The sequence below is a fragment of the Pipra filicauda genome, unplaced genomic scaffold (genome assembly GCF_003945595.2).
Source record: "Pipra filicauda isolate LSUMZ 115617 unplaced genomic scaffold, ASM394559v2 scaffold29_size4552773_pilon, whole genome shotgun sequence".
Classification (NCBI taxonomy): Eukaryota; Metazoa; Chordata; class Aves; order Passeriformes; family Pipridae; genus Pipra; species Pipra filicauda.
In genome coordinates this window covers 1,868,123-1,894,794 of record NW_024104420.1, presented here as the reverse complement: position 1 = coordinate 1,894,794, position 26,672 = coordinate 1,868,123, and the positions used below count along the sequence as shown (strand labels likewise).

Below are 26,672 nucleotides of genomic sequence, written 5' to 3'. Positions count from 1 at the left end.
ATTATTAAGAGAATCCAAGGAACATGTCTCCAAGGAACATGGTAGCTTCGCAAGACCAGCTGGTGCAGTTTAAACTATTACACAGTTTGTAATTGAATTAGAAAGAGGCCTTTGGTATTCCATTGCTATGTGTTTTTTCAGGCAACCTCAAAAACAGAAAGCCACCTTTTTTTGTCTTTTTCCTGTTGTTTCCTAGAAGAACAGATATTTTTCTGTTTCTACATTGCACTGGAATGTATTCAGTTACCTCATCCTACCACCAAAAATCTATTCAATGTTATAAATTTGATTATACATTTTAATCATATTGGTTTGATTTCATTAACAGATTTCCTCCCACTCACCTCTGTCCTCAAAAAAATTTCTGCACATTTACATTTCTGCCTTCTGTATTTTGCGGGTAAAATGTGAAGAACCAGCTTTTGATCCAGGAAGCAACTAAAGTTACACTCTAAAGTGGACTTTTCCCAATCATAAAAACAATCCATTCCCAGCTCTTCCCACTAGAACTACTTTTTCCTCATACTCTAGCTACAGTTTTAATCATCAGTAATGTTTTTTAGCTTTTCTTCAACTGTAAATTTCCAGGTTGCACAGAGGGACAGCAAAAGATGTTGAGATTGCAACCCTTAAAACAGAATTTTAGACTTAATGTTTATTCAACATCATTTGAAATTAATTATTTCCAACTCTTCAATAATTTCAATTTTTTTGCATACAAAATTAAACACCACTTCTCACATTTCACCATTAGAGTGAGACAGATTTGAGGGCCATGCCCAAATGCATAACTGACAATATAAGAGCTAAGCACATCATGTCACTTTGTTAATCACTGCTTAGTCTGATCTTTGGTATTTAACTAAAGTCTGTTGTTGTGAGGGTGAAACTCAGTAACAAAACTAAGGGCTTATTCCCAATATAATGTACATAATGGAATTTTTGATTACTGTTTGAAGTCTGAGTTCTTTTCCTGCATTTAGTCAAACCCTTAAGAACTCTATAAGATGGAAGAACAGTATCAAGAGCAAACAAGAGATAAGAAGTAGCAATTTCATATTCCCAACTTTCTCCAACAGACACTGCTAATTCAGGGGAAAATGGAACCTCCCTTATAATGCAAAACATTTATTCATTCTGCACTAGAGAATCTAAATTAATGCAAATGTTAACCTTTTAAATTTCATATGGTTCTCAGATTTTAATGCAATGAATTTTAAACCCAACACATGAAAAAAAAATCTTTAATATGGCTATTCTGTGTTTTGCCTCTTGTCTACCACTTGCAGACTCACTTGCATCCAAGAAGTGTTAGAAAAAAGAAATAACTGATCTTGTGTAAAGCAGAGAAATGTATATATAAAAAATAGTAAAAAAAAATGCAAATTAAGAAGCAAAAGTTACTTTGCAAATTCTGTTGTGGAGAATACTTTCAATATTTCCTAAACTGGAGTTAAAGTGCAAAGTTGGATGCAATGTGACTTTCAGACCACGTTATCATAACCATTACACCCTCAAAACATGAAGGACCATGTCCAACTCCAACTGTTTGCAGTATCAAAACTCAAATAATTTACCTCCACTCAATCAAGACACCAGTGACTCTGTCCTGTTCTTAAATGCACAGCTCGTTTCCATTTAGATACTGAAAACAGGAACTTTCCTTCATTACACCTGTTTTTTTCAGGTGTTATTATTACTGTAAAGTTTTAACAGTCTACTTTCAGTTTATTTGCTACAGTGGAAAACTGTCTCATTAATATTAAAATTCTATTAAAATGAAGAACTTTATAATATATTTTCTTAATCATTTATAACTGTGCAACACCACCCTTTTCCCTAGTCATTTATTTGGGAGTAGCAAGCTACACTGAGAAAAAGTAAATCAACAATACTTGGCCTGATGTTGCAGGAAGATTTTTCTCAACAGTAGTGTCAATTTAAGCAGCTTCAGAACAACAAAAAAGGGGAGGAAAGAGATTAGGCTGGCACAGTGCTGGGTGATCCAGCTCTTCCTATGGCAAAGGAAGGGTGACAGCAGGCTCAGGAGGTGCCTTGTGTTGAATAAATGGGAGGTGAGTAGATTGGGCACACTACTGACTATACATATTCTACGTCTTCACTGCCAGGTGAGGATTCACATGAAGTTTTTCAAGTTGTTTCAAAATCCCTGACAATTCAACAGCTGTTTAATTATATTTGAATTTGATTACTGCACTTGCATTTCACAAACCTTTAAATTAGGCCCAGTTCCACACTGGCACCACTGAGCCATGGGTTTTATTAATTCAGAGCTATTTGAGTGATCAGATCAATAATCTAGACAGTCAATCCTTAAGTGTTTACAAATATCTTAGCATCAGGAGCTCTGGTTATGATGAGGTTATCCCATATTATTTCTGTAAACAAAGAAATAAAATAGTTTCAATTTGCACAATTTCCCAGTGCAATAGAAATCCCGCATTTCAATCAAAGGATTAGGAAACCTCCAGGTAGACATACCAGCAGCATAAAACTTACAAGCAGGAATAAATCAGGAGAAATGGAAAAAAAGCAGAAGCTTAAAACATACATTTCATAATGTATCTATGATTTAATGCAACTTAGAGATCCTTTTTTTTCTTACTTTCTGGGAATAGTTATTAATGACGAAATAAATGAAAATATTCAGCTAGGTTGCTTAATGTCACTGCAGACAGAATATTATTTTTGTTTATTGTAAACAAGAGCCCCAGAAACCTATTCTGCTGTCTAAACTACAGTCAAATATACTATACTATTTGGATCTGGAATGGAACCATCTTAGTTTGTAAAATAAGCATCATATATGGACTCCAGAGCTCTCACAGACTTGGTAGATGTAGCTGTTAAGCCACTCTCAATCCTATTTTAAAAGTCATAGCAGTCAGTCTCCAGTGACTGGATAAAAGTGAATAGCATATTAATTTTTAACAAGGATAAAAAGAAGGGCCCTGGGAACTACAAACAGGTCAGTCATACCTCAGCACCCAGTAAGACAATGAAACAGATCCTCCTGGAAGTTGTGCTGAAATGTGTGGATGACAGAGGCAATCAGAGACAGCCAGCATAGTTTCAAAAAGGGCAAACTCTGTCTGACTAATATAGCGGCCTTCTACAATGGAGTGACAAGAGCTACAGATGTCATCTACCCGAACCTGAACTGTAAGGCCTTTGGCACACTACCTCCAAACACAACATCCTTGCTGCTACTTTGGACAAAAAATGGGCCACATCCAACAAGTTACAATCAACGGCTCAATATCCAAGTGAAAATCAATAATGAGTGGTGTCCCCCAAGGATGCACACTGCAACCAATACCAGTTAATATCTTTATCAATGACATAGATGAAGGGATGGAGTGCACGCTTAGGAATTCTTCACAGGACACCAAGCTGAGTGGTGTGTTTGATTTGCTGGAGGGAAGGAAACCATACAGAGGGACCTTGGAAAGGCTTGAGGTGTGGGTCCATGTGAACCTCATGAGGTTCAACAAGGTCAAGATCCTGCACATGTGTCAAGGCAACCCCCAGTGTCCATACAGACTTGGGTATTGACAGCAGTCCTGCAGAGAAGGACCTGGATATATTGACGGATGAAAAATTTGACTTAAACTGGCAGTGTTCACTTGCAGACCAGAAAGCCAATCATATCCTGGGCTGCACAAAAAGTATGGCCAGCACAGTGAGGGAGGTAATCTTTCCCCTTGACTTCATTCTTGTCAGAGTCCATCTGGAGTACTGCCTCAGGTTCAGGGGCCCCTGGGACAAAAAAGACATGGACCTCTTTGGGGGGTCAAGAAGGTGACCATGAAAAGAGCCAGAGGCCTGGGACACCTCTGCTGTGAAGCAAAGCTGAGAGAGTTGGGGTTCTTCATCCTGGAGAACGGAAGGCTGCAGGGAGACCTTCTTATGGCCTTTCAATATATAAAGGAGCCTTATAAGAAAAATAGAGAAAGACTGTTTGCCAGGGCCTGTAGTGAGAGGACAAGGGGTAAATGAAAGAACATCAATTTAGATTGGATATATCAAAAGACACTTTTTACAATTAGGGTAGTGAGACACTGCAACAGGTTGCCCAGAGAAGTTGTAGATGCCCATTATTCATGATTGTGTTTGGTTTCTGGGGCAAACTAACAGGACGACCTGCCCCCATGTAGGTCAGAAGCAACTGGCTCCATTATGGACTGGCTGCTGGCAAAGGCTGATTCCATCACAGATGTTGGTAGCTGCTCTGGGATAACAAATTTATGAAAGGGTGAAAAACACTGCAAAACAGCAGTTGGGAGAGAGGAGTAAGAAAATCTGAGAGAAACAGCTCTGCAGACACCAAGGTCAGTGAAGAAGAAGTGCTCCGGGTGCTGGAGCGGAGATTCTCCTACAGTCCAGAGAGAAGATTATGGTGGAGCAGATACTTAGTCTGCAGCACGTAGAGGACCTCACACTGAAGCAGGTGGACGTGCCCTGAAGAAACCTGCATTCTGTGGGGAGACAGTGCTGGAAGAGGCTCCTGGCAGGAACTAAGGCCCGTGGAGAGGAGACCATAGAGGAGCAGGTTTTCTGGCAGGAAGTGTGACTCTCTGTGAGACCCACACTGGAGTAATCTGTTCCTGAAGGCCTGTACCTCATAGAAAGGATGCGCATTGGTGCAGTTCGTAAAGAACTGTGGCCTCTGGGAAGGACTTACACTGGAGAAGTTCATAGAGGACTGTCTTCAGTGGATAGGACTCCATGCTGCTGCAGGCAAAGGGCATGAGAAGGAAGGAATGGCAGAGACACTATGTGACGAATCAAATGCAAACCTCATCTCCCCTTATCTCCCTGCACTCGTTGAGGTGGCAACGTAGAGCACTCAGGAGTGAAGTTGAGACTGCGAAGAAGGGAGGGGTGGGGAAAAGGTGTTTTTAGATTTACCGTTGTTTCTCATTATCCTATGCTATTTGATTAGCAATAAATTAAATTAATGTCCCCAAGATGAGCCTTTTTTGCCCACAACGATAATTGGTGAGTGATGTCCCTCTCCTTGAAGCACAGGTTTTTTGTCATATTTTTGTCCCCATCTTGTTAATGAAGGGGGGGTGATAGAGTGGCTTGGTGGGCCCCTGGTGACCAGTCAAGGTCAACCTATCACAATGAGGCTTTGAGCAACCTGACTTAGAGGAAGATGCCCCTTCCTATTACAGGGGGAGTGGAAATGAATGACCTTTGAAGGTCCCTTCTAACCAAAACCATTTTATGATTCTGTGATCTTGGAAAAAAAGTAGTTTCCTTTTTTTTCATGTACAAAAGCAACATAAAAAACCCAAAACAAAGTAAACCAAAACAAACCAAACCAATCAACCAACCAACCGAACTCCAAATCAACTGATATATCTATTTGCCTTTTAAAACAAATTCCTGTCTTCCTATCTATTTTTTTTTTGTCTATTTAATTTTGATCATTTTTGATGAAATGGACTACAAAGGTCTGGACTATACACAATAGCTTTCTAACTCAGGTACATTTGTAAGAGCATCATTTTAACAGACTTTTTGCTGCCATTATTTTTAGTCACTCCTCTGCACTGGATTAGAACCAGAGGGCTAACAGGAACAATATAATTGGCTAACACTGATGCTGTTCAGCTGCTCTCACCAGAACAGGCTAATGATAAAATGTGAGGGTTAGGCATCTCTAAGTAGTATATGGTAAGACATGAGTAGAGCACTGCAATAACTATGAATGCTCTTCTTAATCTGGATTCTGAAAACAAATCCTTTGTCCTCTTAATTGCTAAAGCAGGGAGTAAAACTGCTACCTCAATAATTTGTGCTGGTTTTTTATTTAATGTTCAGCATCCAATGAAAGAACAGGCTATTAAAGCAGGCAGCCTGAGCTGTTCAGCAGAAAAGTGAGTAACCTAACCCACCAGTATGCAGCAACAGCCACAATGGGAGAGGCATGGAGAGGTTACATCTATTATGCTTTACAGTTTTGCTAAACTGAGTATAGAAACAGATACCAGGACATAATCTAGCATATAACAGCAATAAAAAGAATGTTGCCCATAATAAGGTATTCACTCAAGACTGGTTCATTGTCTTGTAATATTTTGGGCATTTGCCATATTCTGCTTTAATAAAAATTTAATAGTACAATAGGTACAAAAAAAAAAAATCCTCTTCAAAAGGAATCTATCTGTGAATAAAGCATCTGGAATGTTTTAAAATGAATCAAGAGTCCCAAATGCTAAAGGGAAAACCAGGCCCTTTGTAAAAAAAAAAAATAAATTAAACAATAAAACTATGAAACATGGAAGGAGACAGTGGCACACTTTCCTCTGAAAATTATATTAATATATTTTCTTATAGGAGACTTGATTTATGTACTCAAGTCCATTGTTTATCAGATATTAAACATAGAACAATTCTATTGCACAAAAAGCAGAAACACTGGCAGTAGAAGTAGTGTTATGAGTAATAGACAACTATATTGTATCAGTGCTTCCTGCAAGAACACTAACAATGTACATGAACAATACTTTTGCTTGCCACTATGCCTACAGTTGTTTTAGTTGTGACTCTAAGGATGAGTGCTGCCTACAAATCCCTGGAAGTCTTTCTATCTCTTCCCGTACTCTACCAACTCCCAGGTAACTACAACACGCCAACTGATAAAATCCTGATGTATTTGGAGACAGCTACGGGTGGAAAGGGTAGAAGTGAGAGAAGCAGAAGTTTTCTGACAACTGAAATACATTTAATTAAAAAAGGTAAACTTACAATTTTCATGTCTAAGGCTAGCACTACAGCACACAAATCATTCAGGACAAAAATGGAGACAAGCAACCCAGAAATAAAACTAATTTATTAATATGATTTGCAAGTAGTTTTTACTACCTGAAGGAGAAGAATCAAGTTTTCCTTCCGAGCTTATCAGAGATTTCCTTTACAAAACATCTTATTTCATTCTAGATTCGGCCTATTTAAACATTCCTATATATGCAGTAAGAAGTGTGGCTTCTAACAAGTCTTGTTTGTCATACCAGGACTAAGGCATCTAAGATTGTCTCAACATGAACAAATAAAATAGAATTTGTACTTACCGATATATCATCACTAAAATCTATTTCATCCAAATCAAGGTATTCAGGAGCTTCCATTATTCTTCTATGGACATTTTGGGTGAGTCAGCACATAAGTAAAGACCTAATTAAGACAAAAGAAATTGATTGTCTTTAAATAAAGAGTCAAAACCACATAGAAATGGTTCATACAGTTGGTATACATAGCAGTATGCTATACTTGCTATCAGCAGATTACTGAAAACATTTAACTTGAATACTAAACTCTATCATAACTTAATCCTAAAAGCTAAACATGATTTGCCACATCTATTCCACATATCATGAAGCAGATATTTCAATCTTTAGGATGAATAGCTAAGCAGTACTTAAAATGGAAGTCAAAAATGCTTGATTCAGCATCATTCAGTCTCTCCAGAAGCTCAATACAGGTGTAAAGATCTAAGCTGTTGAACACCCTCGTAACCTTGCAATCGTACCTGTGCTAAAGATGTATCTTCTCTTAAGGAAGCAACTTCTGTTACTACAATTTTCCTCTCCCCAAGATGGCAGAAAAGAAGAGAGAATCGTGTTGCGCACAGAAAACAAAATCCTATCACACTTTTTCTCTGCTTACAAGCAGAGTAACACCTAGCCCAGCCAGTGCTTTACAGATGAATAGTGTACCACCACTCAGCCTGCGAGTGCATAAACAGTATGCGAGTTACAAAAAAGTAACGAAGGCAAAACCAGAATTATACCAGTGTGCACATATTATCAGGGGCCTTAACCAGTTTCTCACAGCAAGAGAAAAAAAAGAGAAAATTCTCTTGCAAAGCGAGAAATTTGGCTGCAAAAGTCATTATGTAGATTTGAATAAATTGTAGCTCAAACAATCAGAAGATCAAAAACAATAACCCCTCATTCTTAATTCTAACTAGAATGAAGGTGTGTGTTATCACTACACACAAGTGCAACAGAAGTAAAAGTAGAAAAGGAAGGTATTTTAAAGGAAGCTGAACAAGGAAAATGTAATGCATTTTTAAATACTATGAGCGTTAAGTATTGTTAGGAAAGAAAATAAAACCCTTCTAGTACTTGTAGACAACAAAAGGAAATGCCTGAAGGAAAAATATAACACAAGCCCAGTTTATTCATATGACAACTGCCAAGAAATATGTCAATGAATAATGAAGTCAGCTGTGTAGGTCTAAAGAAAATCACTGCGTGAAACATTCATATGCATTTAAGAATTTCCTAGGATCAAGGGTCTGAAAAAAATGCTTTTTTTGCAGGTGTCACTGGCAAACAAACCTCAGTCATTAATCTCCCTAATAACAGACTATCCAAGCACAAAGCTGGCCTTAAGACACCTGTTCTTGAGAAGTTATTAGAAAGCGAACCAAGAGGCATCTACAGCTTTAAGCTGAAATAGATGGAAAAGCAAATTTTTGTTTCTCACCAAGTTACTGAAGATAAAGCACTATCAGCATCATTTTCTCATTAAATGAATTTACTGGTTCTGGCCGGGATGGAGTTAATCTTCTTCACAGTAGCTAGTATGGGGCTGGGTTTTGGATTTGTGCTGAAAACATTATTGATAATTCAGGGGTGCTTTCATTACTGCTGAGCAGGGCTTATGCAGAAACAAGGCCTTTTCTGCTCCTCACCCCACCCCACCCGTGAGCAGGCTGGACGTGCACAAAGAGTTGGGACAGCTGAGACAGGTGACTCCAACTGACCCAATGGGATATTCCAGACCACATGGCATCATTCTCACCACACAAAGCTGGAGGAAAGAAGGAGGAAGGGGGAGATGTTTGGAGTGATGGTGTTTGTCTTCCCAAGTCAGCATTAAGCATGATGGGGCCCAGCTCTCCTGGAGATGGCCATACACCTGCCTGTTGATGGGAATTGTGAATTAATTCCTTGTTTTGCTTTGCCTGCATGCACAGCTTTTGCTTTCCCTACTAAATTGTCTTGATCCAATCCATGAGTTTTCTCACTTTTACTCTTCCAAGGGTGAGTGAGCAAGTGGCTGTGTGGTGCTTAGTTGCTGGATGGAGTCAAACCACAACTATGAAAAAGAATTAAAAGAAAAAAAACAGATTTAGGAAGGGGAAAAAGTTACTGTGCAATAGCAGCCTGGAGAGAGGAGTGAGAACATAGGAAGAGCAACAGCTCTGCAGAAACCAAGGTCAGTGAAGGAGTGGGAGGAGATGCTACAACTGCTGGAGCAGTGATTCCCTTGCAGCCTGTGGTGAAGACCATGGTGAGGCAGGATGTTCCCCTGCAGACCATGGAGGTCCATGGTGGAGCAGAGATCCATCTGCAGCCCATGGAGGACCCTAAGTCAGAGCAGTTGGATGCCCATAGGAGGCTACGGCCGTGTGGAAAGTTCATGCTGGAGCAGGCTCCTGGTAGCACCTGTGAACTTGTGGAGAATGGAGCCTATGTAGGAGCAGTTTGCAGGCAGGGCTCGTGACCCCTCTCCACAGAGGTAGAGACTAGCTGTCAGTTTATCACTGTGACTACTGATACCAGCTCAAACCAAATTATTAAGTCAGTTTCAGCAAGACAAATGCTGACTGTATATGTCAAATGTATTTGACAACACTGACTATATATGCCAACAACCAGAGGGTGGCTGGGCACTGGAACAGACTCCCCAGGGAGCCCGACGGAGTTCAAGAAGTATTTGGACAATGCCCTCAGGCACATGGTGTGATTTCACAGATTTCAGAGAATACTCTGAGTCAGAAGGGGCCCACAAGGATCATCAAGTCCAACTCTTAAGTGAATGGCACATACAGGGATCAAACTCACAACCTTAGCGTTATTAGCACCATGCTCTAACCAACTGTCCTGTGCAGGGGCAGGACTTGGACTTGATGATCCTTGTAGGACCTTTCCAAATTAGAATATTCTATGATTCTATGACTCTATATGTACTGTCCTACACAAATTAAAAGATTCTATCATTATGTAAAGTGACAAATGTATGAAGTAAGAATGAACATTAAAATATAAAAGTTTAAAGGTTAAAAACATCTATGGACCACATAACATACAAATAGTCTGAAAACAAACTAACCCTTCAATAAGTTTCAGTTTTTCACTGGAATTAAATGGATTACAAAAATGCCCATCCACTATATATAAAAATCAATGGAAGAGATAAATAAAGCTACTCTAAACATGCCATGCAAGCAATAATCGAGAAGCGACACAGTACTTTTGTTTTTCAATTAAAACTGATTTATTCAGTTAATAAAAACTCCAGTAAAAAAAACTTCATAGCTTTAGTAAAAGGATTACTGTTCCCAATTACCACATATCTCAAGATTTTACAACAAAAAATTCTTAACCCTTCAAGAAGCTATTGAGGTAAAAAAAATTGCTGTATCCATGTACAGCTGACAAAAGAACTGCATTTTACCTAGTGATGTACACAACCCATGAAGTCAATCCACAGTCTTGTATAATTACTTCTCCAAAATGTTAAGTTCTGTCTTTTTAAAAAGATAAAGACTATGAAACACACAAAGGTCGAAGAGAAAGTTTGTAACCAAAACAAACACATTTTCTCTACAGAAAACTTTCTGAAGATAGTGTTCAGTTACACGAAATGAAAGGGCAAGAGATTAATGTATTCTGTTCGCTACAAGATTTAAATTTTTTTTGTGATAAGGTACAACAGGACAGCAACTAAGTCACATACTACAACTAATAATATTTCCCATGACTATACTTGGAGTTTTAGTCAAAAGATGTACTTTTTTGATACAATTTAACGCAGTAGAACTACAATATGTATAATGCAAACCACATGGTAAGGATAGTCACAGAGCTGTGACTATTTTGAAAGCTTTGCAATGGCTGAATCCAGCACATTACCAGAAGCATAAACAATCTGAATAGCATTCACAAAATCATAAGCACAACTGGTCAAATTCAAGGTAAAAATAATTGCCACCAAAATTGCAGCTGCCCGTAATGGAGGACATGAGATGAATAATGTCTTTCCAGTACCAACATCAAAGCAACACAGATGACTGTCTCTAGACTGTCAGCGGAAATGTTTGACATTTAACCTAAAAATTTTCCTAACTGTGTTTTGGAAGCTAGTAATTTAATATTCCACAAAATTTTAACCCAAAAAAGGGCATTTCCTTTTCTGGCAATTTGACTTGCAGACAGACACATGCATACACATGTATGTTTTTTACATGTAAAAGAAATCTGGTCTGCTTTCAGAATTCACATCTAAAAGAAGAAAATCACACAAACATCACTCATATGTACTCAAGAAAAATTGGCTTTTTATAGTTTTGTGAAGCAGTTCACTGGGAGAAATCATCAAGCTAACAATTACCACACAGAAACATAGTAATAATAGTATCAGTACAGTAACACATTGCATATGTTGCATTGCAACAGATAATAAACAGAATCCAAAACCAAATTCATCCTTCTCCTTTTCCAGCACAAGCAACACAGATTTCCTCTGCTGCTGTCCTTCTCAGCTAGAACCAGACATCTGAGTTCAAATCCTGTTGCTAACAAACATCCAACAAAATGAGGTGAATGAGGAAAAAAGGGACCAAAAAAACATTTCCAGTATAATACTAATATTATACATTTCCAGTATAATACTAATATTACTAATAGTAGCAGTGAAGTATTAGATGCAGGGAACCAAATCATCAAGCTCTGCAAACACTAACACTTCACTCTGGATTGATTACCTGCATATGAAACACTTAAAATCGTTCACAGATTTAATTTTTAAGGTGGATCAAGCCTTGGATTTTTCTATCCACTGTGTCTCAAACAAACAGTCACACCATCAGCAATCCCTAGGGGCCGATGTGCCTTTTGAGGATGAAGAATGTGGGAACAGCAGGAATGTTTTAAAAGTCAGTTCAACTGCCATGAGCTAACCCATACTAGCGCACATCAGGCAAGAACAAGGCCATTACAGGTGAGCATTTGCTGTCTGGCAATTAACTGAGTGAATGAAGACGCTGATGTGACGGGCAGGATATAAGTAAATATCATGTTCAGTTTCTTGTTCTGATTGCTGAATGCAAAACTGTGAAACAAAAAAGCATAATTGATCTTCAGTGACTCCTTTGCAAAAAGGCTGTAGTGAATTCAGTAGCTTCAAAAGGAAATTGATCCAGGACCTCAGATAAAAGCAGTCTCAGTGCAGCATGTGAAAGACTAAATCAAAGAAGGAGCACAGGGAAAATGTCCTTCATTGAGCCAAAACAAAACAAGTAATTGAGAAAGCATAACTTTAATTATTTACGGATACATAAATAACAAGAACAAGTAACAATAAAAGATCTGCTGTCAATTAAATGTTTATTTTAGTTGTAACTCAAAGAAATTCTGCTAAACGTCGCATGGGATTTTATTTGCCACATCTCAGAACTACTATAACAATATATTTGGGGATTTACTTAAAGTTTCAATCAAATATAAAGTGAATCAGATGTAAAATACTTCTAAGTATTTGCAGAAAAAGGCTGTTTTCTTACAAACAGTTAATATTAAAGATTTAGGCTTTAAATGCCAGTATGCCAAGACAGTTGCTTTTTAACGAGGGGATAAAGTTACAATTTTCAATTATAGGTCTAAGACAACAAAATAAACATACAGCTCTTTCCTAAGCATCAGGAGTTATAGTAGCTCAGGATGAACAAGACTGTGGGCAGAAAGGAAAGACTTTACATCTTTAATTTAAGCACACAGTATGTGTTTCAACTAATGCTTGAAATCTGGTAAGCATTTGAATTTTATTCCCTAACATTAGGAAATACCAAGATCATAAGCCCAAATTTCTTCACTTTCAAACAAATAGAAGAGTGTAATGTTACACTATGTTAAATCTATCCAGCATGCAATGAAAAGCCCAGCACCCAACTAAAATCTACAGCTCAGGAAGGCACATCATCTTGTCAGCACTAGGAAATATCTAAAACTGAATTCAGTTCCTCCATCCTCAAATTCTGCTGTAACAGTGAAGTTCTACCAAAAGTTAATTTAGTCTTTCAACCTTATTTAATACACAGTCTGAGGAAAGCACTACAGTATGTTCAGGAGGTCTGCCATAACTTGGGGATGTGAGAATGGGACTGTTGAACGAAAGCAAGTAGGTTCCTAACAGAGTTAGTCTGGGCTAGCACTACCATCTCTGTAGCTATCATATCTCTTACTGCTTCTTATGCTTCCTGGTGCCTAGCTGTGTGTTGTCTCATACTAAAGACTACGTCTTCTTTTAGACAGATATTGTGTGGTCACTCTACATTTGTCTGGCTTTTCATATAGCTGGTGTCCTTGTTTATTAACAGAGCTTTGTGGTGCAAGAGTGATGCAATTAAACAACAAACATGATACAAATACGCTGCAGTGGGCTCTGGAAGAGGTCACATTTGAAGCTTTGTAGCAGATCCCCAGGACAACTGAAAATCTTTATTTGCTAAATACAAATGGTGCCTTTGCAGGTGATAAATGCAGAAGTCAAGGAGAAAGCATCAAAAACATAGAAAGCATGCAGTTCCATTAGAATAGAACAGAACAGTTCAGTTGAAAGACACCTACAGTGGTCACCTAGTTATGAGTAATACATTAAATTTAACACTGTACATACATGCACTCTTAGAAGACCCCAGCTTCTCATTAATATTTGTATTATTTTTATTATTTCTAAAGGGGATATAATCCATAAATTTTCAAGTACATGACTTTGAGACTACAAAGAGCAACAATGAAGCTCAAATAGAGGTTTATTTGCTTTTCAAGCCTAGTACTTTAACTTCACATGTTCAAATAAAATGGCAACATAACACGGTTAGACTATGTTGACATTTTTAAGTCATATATGGGTTTGTGATAAGATAATGCACTCTGAAGTGCATTGTGCAACCACCTTTTGTTAATTCTAGGGCTCTCAAAGTGTTTTTTTCTGGTTACATGATATAATTTTTTTCTTTACTTATCCTTAAAATTACCTATCCAGTCAAATTTCAAATACAAAAATAAAAAAGGAAGGCTCAATAGGAGCAGTAGGAGATATTAAAGAGTTAAGATGAATTTTAAATAATAATTTATTGTAAAAAAAAAGTTACAGTGAGGCTGAAAAATTAAGTGACTTATTTCAGTGAAGGAATGAATTCTGTGACCAAGATTACCTAATCCCTTATCGCACTTATTCAGCAATATTCCCCAGTTTAAAAGTTCACAACAGCAATTTATAACAGTATGATACCTCTAAAGCAAGTAAAAATAAAAGCACTGCTTTTATTCACCACTCAATGCACAAGCTACACTGACAGGACAAGAAGACAGAATTCAGCAAAGCACAAGATAAGAACAAATGTATTTGTTCCCGGCCAAGCACAATTGACCTTCTACTACTCCTATACATGGACTTCAAGAACACATATTCATCCATATCACTTGCATATAGAGGAGGTGATTGTCCCACTCTACTCTGCACTGGTGGAGCCTCACCTCAAGTCCTCTGTACAGTTTTGGGTGCCACAGTATAAGAAAGATCTAAAGGTATTAGAGAGTGCCCAAAGGAGGGCAATGAAGATGATGAAGGACCTTGAGGGGAAGCTGTATGAGAGTAGCTGAGGTCACTTGGTCTGTTCAGCCTGCAGAACAGGAGACTGGGAGGAGATCTCATTGCAGTCTACAATTTTCTTGTGAGGGGAAGAGGAGGGGCAGGCACTGATTTCTTCTCTGTAGTGACCAGTGACAGGACCAAAGGGAACTGCATAGAGCTGTGCCAGGATAGGTTTAGGTTGGATACTAGAAAAAGATTCTTTTGGTGGTTGGGAATTGGAACAGGCTCCCCAGGGAAGTGGTCATGGCACCAAGCCTGGCAGAGCTAAAGAAGTGCTTGGGCAACACTCTCAGACACGTGGTGTGATTCTTGGGGCTGTCCTGTGCAAGGCCACAGGACTTGGACTTCAGTGATTCTTGTGTTTCCCTTCCAACTCAGGATATTCTATGATTCTATGATTCCTATGGAGTCTTAGGGGAGATGCACAGATAATGTGTGCTCACAGCCCAGAAAGCCAGTCATATCCTGGGCTGCATCAAAAGCAGTGTGGCCAGCAGGGTGAGGGAAACGATTCTGCCCCTCTGCTCCCCTCTGATGAGACCCCACCTGTACTACTGTGTCCAGCTCTGGAGTCCTCAGCACAGGAAGGACATGGACCTGTTGGAGTGAGTCTGCGGGAGGGTCACAAAAACAATCAGAGGGATGGAACACCTCTCTTGTAAGGAAAGGTTGAGTGAGTCAGAGATGTTCAGACAGCAGAAGAAAAGGGTCCAAGGAGACCTTATTGCAGCTTTTCAATACATCAGAGGGGGCTTACAAGAAAGATGGGACAGACTTTCTAGTAGGTCCTGTAGTGGTAGAACAAGGGTTAATAGTTATAAACTTAAAGAGGATAGTTTAGGCTAGATACAAGAATAAATTTTTTACAGTGTGTGTGGTAAAACACTGGAACAAGTTGATGAAGAGGTGGTAGATGCCCTATCCCTCGAAACATTCAAGATCAGGTTGGACCGCGCTCCGAGCAATCTGATCTAGTTGTTGTCCCTGCTCATTGCATGGGAGTTCAACTAGCCGATCTTTAAAGGTGCCTTCAAACACAAACCGCTCTATGATTCTATGATTTCCAACAAGTCATATGGAAGTAGGTAATAGTATATGGTTCACCTACTCTATCTTCTACTTCCACGAATTTAATGGAAAATTCATCACAACAAAGACCGATACTATGTAAGTAAAATGTATGTCAGCAGGCACAGCATGAAGATAGAGTGTGCTTATTAAGACAGTTCCTTGTAGTTGTTAGGTTTGTTGGGTTTTTTTAGCACACATATCTTACGGCAAGTATTACCCTGAGGATGACATCTGTAACTAACATACAAGCAACTTTGCCATTAATATCTGCGTGACTAAGATGTTAGCCACCTTAAGGCAAGGAGTGTCTATCTGGCAATTAGGAAACATCTCCTTCTTGCTTTTCTAAATACTAGTCCATTTAGTTGTCACATGAATAACCATTACATTTAATATTAAAAGACAGTGATTCTACTCCTTCATTTCCAAAAGAACACAGCAACATAACAAAACGAAACTAATATTCAGGTTACTGAGTAGTCTGACTAACTGAAGAGTCGTTTTTACTGTTTTTACTGTAACACAACCTGAAAGACATCTCCTCACTGCAAACCACCTCAGATTTCTTATAATAAAACCATCATTTCCACCCTCTAGTTTTATATTTCCTTCAACATTCAACATTCACACATTAAAAAAAAACTGGACTCCAAGCATTCAGCCAGAAATACAGACTTGAGCATTTTGGAATAAGGCCTAGAAAAATAAAGTTGTTTGTTTCAATTAGCCTTGAAGGAGAAACCTTTGGAGTTGGAAATTAATAGCTGTTATTTCAAAACTGAAACAGCACACATGATTCAAGCACTGTACAAAAGCTGATGCACTGCCTGCTTAACTTTAATGACAGGATCAAAACAAATAAGAGGTCAACTGATGTGCTGAAAAAATTTCTCTGGCTTTGATTAATCTATAATTTTATTCCCTTTGAACTACTACAAGGTTATTTGTTCTTAATATGAAATATCCACAGTCATGCAAAATTAATATGCTTACTTCAGAGCAATCTAACTTATATGGCAACTGTTCCAGTTCTTTCATTACAGCTAAATCTTTCTGTATGCTTTAGGACTCCTCAACATGCAGATCAAAACCAGATCAAACAACCTCCCTTTGTAAATGACATATGTACATATATGTATAAAAGGAGGGGAAAACCAGGCAGAAACCTCACTAGAACACAGAGCAAGAATACACACGGCTCCATTGTCATAACTTACTTCTATAATGCCACTGTCTGTAGTGATCTGTTGTCAACAGAGGCCAGACTAGGACAGCAGCCTTACTGGACACTCAGTCTGCATTTGGAGTAAACATAGAGCTGCTGCCTTGGATGCAATCCACAGACAAGCTGTAAGAAAAGCAGGTGGTGGCATTTACTAACATCTTAGCTTTTGCACGGAAGTGGAATCTTATCTGGCTTTGCCACTTACCCAGTTGTCAACTCATGCTAGTAGGAAAAGCAGTGCTTTAACCACGCACAGAGGTACAGCTTCTCCTGAGTGCACTGCAGCACTCCTCTCCTCTTCACTTGAACATGCTGCTGTATGTGCACACAGGCTCCACAGAGTAACTATAACCATTAATGTCTATAAGTTCATTCCTTATTTAGTAATTTTATGTATTAAAAAAAGAGATTCTACCTGTGAGGGGAGATTAAATGAAACAATGCACTCTTCATTCTTAGATATTTTTTGTTAAAAGCCATTAAACTAGTCAAGCATAGAAAATATTCTGTAGTTCTACTTATTTCCACTGCTGCTTTCATGCCACTTACCTAAACTGTGGTGTACTACTTCCTGCCAGCCACTGACCCTATTTGGGCATGAGGCCTGCTCCTTCCACTTGTTTAAAAAGGGTCTTTAAATGGTAATGAACTTCTGCTTCTTCCTTTAAACTGCTCTATGAATGTGTGTCTAGTACCATGATTAAGCTTGGTTACCATTTGTCCCAAAATCAATTTTTTCAGTCTTCCCACTAAATACATTTGTGACATCATGACTCTAAAATAACAAAGTGTTTCTCCTCAATGTAGAGAATAATAGTTCTCACATCTCTGTTAGAAGAAAAATAGCAATGTCCATTTGAAATTACCTTTTGTGAATTTAAAAACCAGCCACCTAGAGGCATAAGAAACAGTCACAAAATAAAGCAAGTTACTTAAAGTGTGAAGTTCTTATCATTCATGTATGAAATGGTCATTTCTCACAAAAAAGATCAGCATCGTCCCCATGAAATATAATTTATTTTCTCAAATTAAATGTTCCAATGGTTTCAAAAAGGATACCTCAGGTAAACAGTGCACTTACAAGCAGAAATTTTAACAGCAAAGACTGAATTAAAAAAATTATTTTCATCAATAAAAATAAATTTTCAGAAAAGTAAAATCCACTTCCTCAATGGAAGAAGTGAGAAAGTGAGCAAAGATATTTTTAACAGCTTTCTATATACTTAGAAATAACTCATCAATTGATCAACATTATCCCCCAAAACATCAGAGAGTTGCTGAGGTTAAAGCCCAGAATGTCATAGGCTGGAAGGGTCCACCTCAGATCATTTAGTTCAAACCCTCTGCTCACGCAGGGTCAGATAGCGCAGGTTAAATTCAGGACTGCTTCCAGCTGGTTTCTGCATATGTCCAAAATGTCTCTGGGCAACTGTGCCAGCATTTGACCAGCCTCACAGCAAAAAAAGTGTTTTCTTGTGTTCAGACAGAATTTCATGTGTTTCACTTTGTGCACATTGCCTCTTGTTCTGTCAGTGGACATCACAGAGAAGAGCTTCAGTCCCTCTTCATTCTATCTCATCAGGTATTTATACACATTGATAAGATTCTCCTGAACCTTCTATTCTCCTGGCTCAACAGTCCCAGTTCTTTCAGCCTCTGTTTATATTAAAGAGACTCCTCTGCCTTAATCATCTTTGTGTATCTGTGCTGGACTTGCTCCAGTAGGTCCATATCTGCCTTGTACTGAGGAGCCCAGAACTGGACTCAGTGCTCCAAGTGTGGAGTCATCAGGGCCACCCCTCTTGATTTGCTGGCAACACTCCAGAAGGCTGTTGGTGTGGGAAAAGAAAGGGCTTAGGGATGACCTTATTGCAGCCTTCCAGTTCCCGAAGGGAGCCTACAAGAAAGACGGAGAGGGACTATTTACAGTTTAGAGACCGGACAAGAAGCAATGAGTTCCAACTGCAAAAGAGTAGGTTTAGATTAGATATTAGGAAGAAATTCTTTACTGTGAGGTTGGTGAAGCACTGGAACGCATTACACTAAGAAATGGTAGATGACCCAACCCTTCAATGTTCAAAGTCAGCTTGGATGGGACTCTGAGGAATCTGGTCTAGTGAAAGGTATCCCTGCCTATACCTAGATCATAGAATCACCAAGGTTGGAAGAGACCTTTAAGATCATCAAGTCCAACCATCAACCCAGCACTGCCACTGTAACCCCTGAAACACTAAACCACATCACCCAGCACCAGATCCAGACACCTCTTAAACACCTCCAAGGATGGTGACTCCACCACCTCCCTCAGCAACCTATTCCAAAGCCTGACCACTCTAGCAGCACAAAAATTTTTCTAATATCTGACCTGAATCTCCTCTGTCTCAGCTTAGGGCCATTTCCCTTAGTCCTCTCACTGCAGGCACAGTAGAAGACACCGGCCCCCACCTCACCACAACCTCCTTTCAGGTTCTAGTAGAGAGCGCTGAGGTACTCCCTGAGCCTCCTCTTCTCCAGGCTAAACAAATCCAACTCTCTCAGCTGTTCCTCACAAGACAAGTTTTCTACACCTCTCATGAGCCTTGTTGTCCTTTGCTGGACACACTCCAACTCCTCAATGTTCTTTCTAAAGTGAGGGGCCAGAACTGAATGCAGACTTCAGGTGTGGCCTCACCAGTGCCGAGTACAGGGTGGAGGATCACTGCCCTGGTCCTGCTGGCTACACTACTCTTGATACAGGCCAGGAGGCCAATGGCCTTCTTGGCCACCTGGGCACACTGCTGACTCATATCCAGCTGGCTGTCAACCAGCACCCCCAAGGTCCTTTCTGATGAGCAGCTCTCAAGCCGCTCCTCCCCAAGCCTGTAGTGCTGCATGGGGTTGCTGCGACCCAAGTGCAGGACCCAGCACTTCACCTCCTTGAACCTCATGCAGTTGTGCTTAGCCCATTGATCCGGTTCTCTCCGTAGAACCTTCCTGCCCTCAAGCAGATCAACACTCCCACCCAATTAGTGTCATCTGCAAATTTACTGAGGGGGCACTCAATCCCCACATCCAGATCATCAATAAAGATGCTAAGCAGGACCATCCCCAAAACTGAGCCCTGGGGAAAGCTGCTAGTGACCGGCCACCAACTGGATTTAGCTCCATTCTCCACAACTCTCTGGGCCCAGTCACTCAGTCAATTTTTTACCCATCAAAGAGTCCACCCATCCAAGCCATGAGCAGCCAGTTTTTCTAGGATGCTGTCGGAGATGGTGTCAAATGCTTTACTGAAGTCTAGACAGGCTCTATCCACAGCCTTCCCCTCACCTACTAAGTGTTACTTTGTCATAGAAGGAGATCAGGTTGGTTAAGCATGACCTTGCTTTTGTAAATCTGTGTTGGTTGGGCTTGATCCATGTTGGCTGGGTTTGATCCCCTGGTTGTCCTGCATGTACCATGTAATGGCACTCAGGATGATCTCTTCCATAACCTTGCCCAGAACCAAGGTCAGACTGACAGGCCTGTAGTTCCTCGGATCATCCTTCCAACTCTTCTTGTACATGGGCATTACATTTATTAATTCCCAGTAAACCAGGACTGCTGGTAGATAATTGAGAGTGGTTTGGCAAGTGTTTTTGTCAGTTCCCTCATTACTCTGGGGTGGATTCCATCAGGACCCATGATCCTTAAGGTCCCTTCCAACCCAAGCTATTATATGATCCTATGATCAATAAGTGTTTGCAGACTCTTCTTTCCAGGGCTGTAACACATGGGATTCTTTCAAGCAGATCTCTGAAAAGATTTATTGACTATTATTTATGGTGGCTATCACATTAACAATGAATTCTTCCTTTAAGCATTTATTATCTATTATTTTGCTAGTTTGTAAATGTGCGTGATAAGAGAAAATTTCAAACATATAATGTAAGATACCCAATTTTGAAAACTAAACCCAAGGTAGAGATGAAGACTAATTTTGCATTTTATATGAATTTTTTCAAAAGTTGGCATAGTTTCAATTATTTTTCATTTTAGTGTCCTTTTTATATATTGAAGAATTTAACAGAGATAAGCACAAAAAAGAGAAAATCCTGTTTAAAGGCTTCTTAGGGTATGTAGAAACAGAAATACCTATCAAAATAATTGTTTGCATAATCATGACATAAACAAGCTGCAATTAGGCTGTACTTATCATTTCATTATGCTGCTCATTATGACCAAGATATCCTGTTTGTTCTGCCTGTTCAAACAGAAAAAAAACAACCCTCTTCATGAAAGCAATTCTTTAACAGTGTTTCAAAAGGAAGCTGGAGCTGGTAAACACATGTTCTTATGGGAAATTGCCATAATCCTGACTATATCCCAGTAGGCTTTGAAAATATTTCTCACAAACTCTCTTATATAAAATCTAGAACATATGTATGACAGACGATGCTTCACATCCTTTTAAGGAACTTGCTAGATTAATGAAGAGGACTTTACTCATGCTTTTCCTTTCAAACGTCTACCTTTTGCTACGGGTATTCTGCAGTATTTGTTTTCCCTCCTATTTTCATGATTTCTGCAGTTTCATGAATCTGCAAAAGAGACTATGGAAGTTTACATCTAGACCCCCTACTGACAGCATCTTACTGCAGGTTTCTAAAGAAGTACACCCAACACAGTCTATTGATAAATGCATTTCATTATGTTTGTACCACTATGCTCCTACCATTCTGCCAGGGCAATTATCAGAGAAATCAATACAGTTGTTATTTTTTATGTGGTTGCTAAGAGGATTTGAAACTGATCTCACTTTTTTTTTTTTATTACTATCGACTGATATGCCAGAAAGAACACAAACAGATCAACACAGCTCCCTTACTCATTGTCATTCAGCTGAATATCTATAAGCCATTAGAAACATATAAAAGTCACAAATTTCTGGATGGGGAACACTAACATTGATGAAAATTTTAAAAAACTTCACCACTTGGAAAACATAGATTACTCTTAAGATTCTAAAATGGACAGCATGGTTTCCTCAGCTATGTTTTCTTCACTTCTTAACTGAGTTTTTGCCTTCTTGCATCAAACAAGGCAATTCAGTTAAAGTTTCCATATTAGATATAGAAACATTCTGAATGCAGAGAAAAATGCAAGAAATATCTTGAACTTCTTATTCCAAATATAGTTCTTTGATATTCCAAATCAGAAACCTAGCAATTAGTCTTTCTGAAGAGCTCTGTGATCCAACATCACCTACTGTAATTATCTATTTTTACCAAAACCAGAATCAGTAGCAATCAGAACTCTGCCAGGACTACTGTGCATGTTGTCTCATGCATCATCTTCTTTCTCAGTTGTTATTTTTTCCAGAATTGTTTTCCAGACAGATGAACAGCAATGCCTCATTGTCTTCTACTCATTGGAACAATCCTGACCTTTACAATTTGTGCAACTTGAAATTATGTATTTAAAAGACAGCATAGATTAGAAACGACAACACTTCTGCCCTGTGTAATTTACTAAATTTTTAAAAAGTGGATTTAGAACTCCTCTATTCTGATTTACCAGCATTTTGCTCACACATATGCTGCATTTGTAGAAATAGCTGCAGAAAATACAGGAGAGAAAAAGAAAAAAATCAGACCTTTAGTGAATATACAGAAATTTATAACTGATGCCCTCCATGTTGAAATATCACAGATGGTAAGATTAATTTTTAAATGAGTGTTCCTTCTTTACCACATGCAAAAATATTGCAGTAGTATTTTTAACTTTTTGGATGTCAGTTGGCCACAATGACTTGCTACTGCAGTTGGAAACCAGACCACAAATGTTCTACCACTAAAGTTTAAATCTATCTCTTGGTTTTGACTCCATGCTATAAATTACTAAAACAAACAGAAAAACTTTTCATTTGAATTTCTGTTACTTTCTATCCAGGCCTCTACTCTCCAGACGACTATTCAGACTTCCCTGCTCTGTTACATGTGACTCTCTTAAAGCCCAATATTTTCAGTGTTCTGCCTAGAGGATTCAAGCTACTTCTGTGGGTGTCATTGTTAATTAAGGACACATGGAAAGGAAATGAAGGAGCCAAAAAGCAGCCTTGTTGTCTGGAAAAACACCAGAATACATGGACATGGGTGACAACAGTAGTAAAAATCAGAGCTGGATAACAGGAAATGTTTGCAGCTGACAGAAACAGTTTAGTTAGTGCCTCTTTTTCAAGCATATGAAGAAGCTGAATGAAGAAAAAATCAGCCTCAAATGAAGGAAAAACTGGGGCAATGACCTCAAAACTTCAAATGTAACTAAAAAAACCACAGAAATGATAACAAGGATGAGCCTATCCCAACAGTTAAAACATATTTTATTTTCTTTTTATATATATTCTACTCAAACTTCACTAAACCTGTAGTCATTCATAACTTTATTCAGATTATGTAGTTAGCAAGACAGAGAGAACCCTGGTGATAAATCAGTAGGTAACAACAGAGATACACTTACTTATTGACTAATTTCGAATTAAGCTTTTTACTCTGTCGTAGCTTCATTTTTGCTACACCAACTACATTTCTGTTTGTGATGACAGAAAAGCATGCCAAAACCAGATAATTCCAATCTCTGGTAACTATTAACTAACACCCAATTCTGATTTCTAGATGCTAGCCTTCACAAGTGAAATGATACAATCATATCGCTTAGGATGACCACTGAGAAGGACTGTAATTTAAGATACATGAACTGCACGTCTGAGCCTCTTATCGTACAAAGAGAAGAACCTAACTCTCTCCACTGAGCTATCATCATCATTTCCAGACTCCCTAACTCCTCTACCTCTGTTGAGATAGTCTGAACTCCACACACAAACTCTTCTCTACTGATGACTCTTGGGCCCATCAGGAACAGTTACATTTAGTACATGTTGACAGGGATTTGAAAGAATGTATGGCCAAACGTATGACCACAGCCCCTTATTTTTTCACTAAAAATTATACCAACCAACATTTCTACTTCTAGTTCTGGAAGGGTATAAAAGAATAAAATTAGAAACTCAGAATAGATCTATTTACTGAAGGGGAAAAATCAACAACAACTGAAACTGAGAACATTTGGCAGACAGCAGCTTAGCATCACAAGCAAGTATGTAGTTGTCCACAACTGACAAGTAAGCAGAAACAGTGATTGGCTAGATTTGGTTTAAAATCTACACAAGCAATTTAGTATCAATGCTATAATGTTTAGTTTTTAAGTAAACAATATTGTCATAGGAAAGCTTGTGCTTATGGATAGTAGCACTATAATTTGTAGTTTTATTAACATAATTTTCTGTATCTATAAAGCAAATCATCAGTCTTGGTATGTGACCAAGGTACAAGGGTAGTCACTTCACTGGGAATAAATGCAGTTGGCTAGGCAGTGTTGTAAGACTGTTATTCCATTTTTCCAACAAAGGAGTATTTCTTTTACTGCCTCTTTTTCACATACACTGAAACACGCAACAACACTCCAGTTAGGGTCTGTCCCAGTTTTAGGAAAAAAAGACAGCTTTAATCCTACTCAGAACAAATCAGCACCAGTTGCAACTGTTTAAGAGATTATTCCTTTTAAACCAGATCCAACCTTTTCCATTCACTTGTTACAAGGTAAAGGGGCAATACATCTGCTGAGCAAGGAGGAACAAGGATTTCCTGGTTTGTATATCCCACTACACAGCAAAAAGCGTTGTCAATCCCAGAAGCTGAATTTTGGAATATTGTCAAAATTGTGAACCTTATGTGGCTCAGGATGTTCATGTGGTATTTCAATTATAGATGATTCCCTGATATTTATCACAGCCATATAGCCTGAAAAAAAACTCTGGACTGCTATGTCAGTTCACCACTCAGCTGCTGCTGCATACAACCTTAAGTTGCTTGTTATCCAGCAAATCTGTCTTTCAAAAAGTATGTTCTTGCTACTCAAAAATCAGTTGTAACTCTCAAAAATGCTCTTAGGAGATGACATATGTCTTACAATTACAAGGAGAACCCTGTCTGGGCAAAGAAAAGAGTGTATTGTCTGCAGCTGTCAGAGTTCTCTGTGAGCTGGTGATTGAAGCTCATGTAAAATATGAACATCCCTTATGTCATCACCATCAGTTCTTTTTTGTGAATAGTTGGGATATCATACTAAAACCTTACATAAACTATAGCACAGATACTGTCCTGAATAGGCATTTATTCAGATACACAAATTTTGCAACTTAAACCCGATACTGAGTTTAGAGAAGGCAGAATAACTAGGGCAAGTGAATCCTGAATTTGTCTGAAATCCTGGATCCAACAGTCTCCAGCCCTCATAGCCAAGTTTTCAAAGATCTGACCAGTAATGAAGAATTTCACCCACTTCGGCTTTTCAAATACTCACAGATGCAGCACCGGCACAAGTGCTGATGAGCTACTGAATTTTGTAGCAGTACTGTTCTTTGAGGATTTGCAGAAATACATGCAGAGCCATACAGTGCTGGAGAGTCACACAAAGAAACTAAGCAGCTTATGGAAGAACTTCTGACAAGAGATTAAGCATATCTGTAGAACTGTAAGTGGTAAAGACACTAATCTCTCCTTCAACTCACAGATTCAAAGAGCCCATCACCAAAATACTTACGAAGCCACATTCTTCCCTGCAAGATGACTCAGCTTCCCATTTGCCTGCAAGTTAGCTAATGCTTTTACAAATTCTATAAAAATCTAGCAGGACCTTTTAAGTATGGAATGCTTAATCCTTTAATGCCAAGGAAAGTGGATCTTTCCTTAAGGAAAGTCAGGTCTAAGGAAGATCTTTCAGAATCAGCTGGAAGTCTCAATAGGACAGAAAATACTGTTGCACGCTTGTATGTATACAGAAACCAGGACTGAACATAATAAGCAATTCTATAGAACATCCCACTCCACCCAATCTACAACAAAACCTTAAATTCAGATTTACACTGAACAACCACACAGGATTTATTGCTAATGTAACTGAGATTCACCTACCCTTCTGAAATCCAGGGTTGCTACTTCAGCTAGTCTCCCAAAGTGAACTCAGGTGAAGCTACTTTAACCCTGAGAAGTTGTGACATACGTGTACCTTTCAATTCAGATATCTGAAAAGCTCCCTTTAAGTCTAGAAAAGAGCAAGTATTGATTATCGTCCCACTTTCACCCATGAATGTAATAGTACTCCACAGGGTTTAACAAAAGGATGCAAAAAATTATTACTATCTCTTTTTTAATGTACACTAAATTTAGTTTCCAAAGCAAGAAAGCGAATGACTTCTTTCACTCTGCAGAATTATGTAAATACCAGCATTAGTGACTTTTTCACTTTCTTAATTTTATGGAAGCAATTTCCTTCAAAGCAGGTTATTTATTACATTGTCATCCTGAGGGCTGAAGTCTAGAAAAATTGTAGTCTGCAAATATTTTAAAAAGATTTTCCAAGTGCTACAATTTTTCAAGCATCCTGATTGGTTTAAACCACTCCATTTAGGGGAAAAGAATATTCGTTTCTGTTGGTCCTAGTGAAACTCATATTTTTCGTGTTGCAGTTGGAAATCTAAAATACACTTATGGAACACTGCTACACTATATCTGTAGTTAAAACATGGTTTTTGCTTTCTCCCCCATCACAGCCATCAGTCTTAGCATGTTTTAAAAAATTAATAAAGAAAGAAAAAAAA

The 26,672-nt window shown here is 38.6% G+C and overlaps 1 protein-coding gene across 5 annotated transcripts in view; it reads right to left on the bottom strand.

The window, feature by feature from the left end:
- The window catches only part of LOC113982264 (synuclein alpha interacting protein), a 93,455-nt gene that overhangs the window by 48,404 nt on the left and 18,379 nt on the right, over window positions 1-26,672 (bottom strand). For 4 of the 5 annotated variants that reach the window (XR_005564249.1, XM_027710313.2, XM_027710317.2 and 1 more), the window contains exon 2: window positions 7,104-7,206. Coding sequence is in view for 4 of the 5 variants with exons in the window: in XM_027710313.2 (XP_027566114.1) it covers window positions 7,104-7,160 (57 nt within the window). In the remaining variant the exon portion in view is untranslated. Of the gene's footprint in view, window positions 1-7,103; window positions 7,207-16,988; window positions 17,054-26,672 lie in introns of those variants that run through there. The other variant, XM_039383100.1, reaches the window with a different exon arrangement.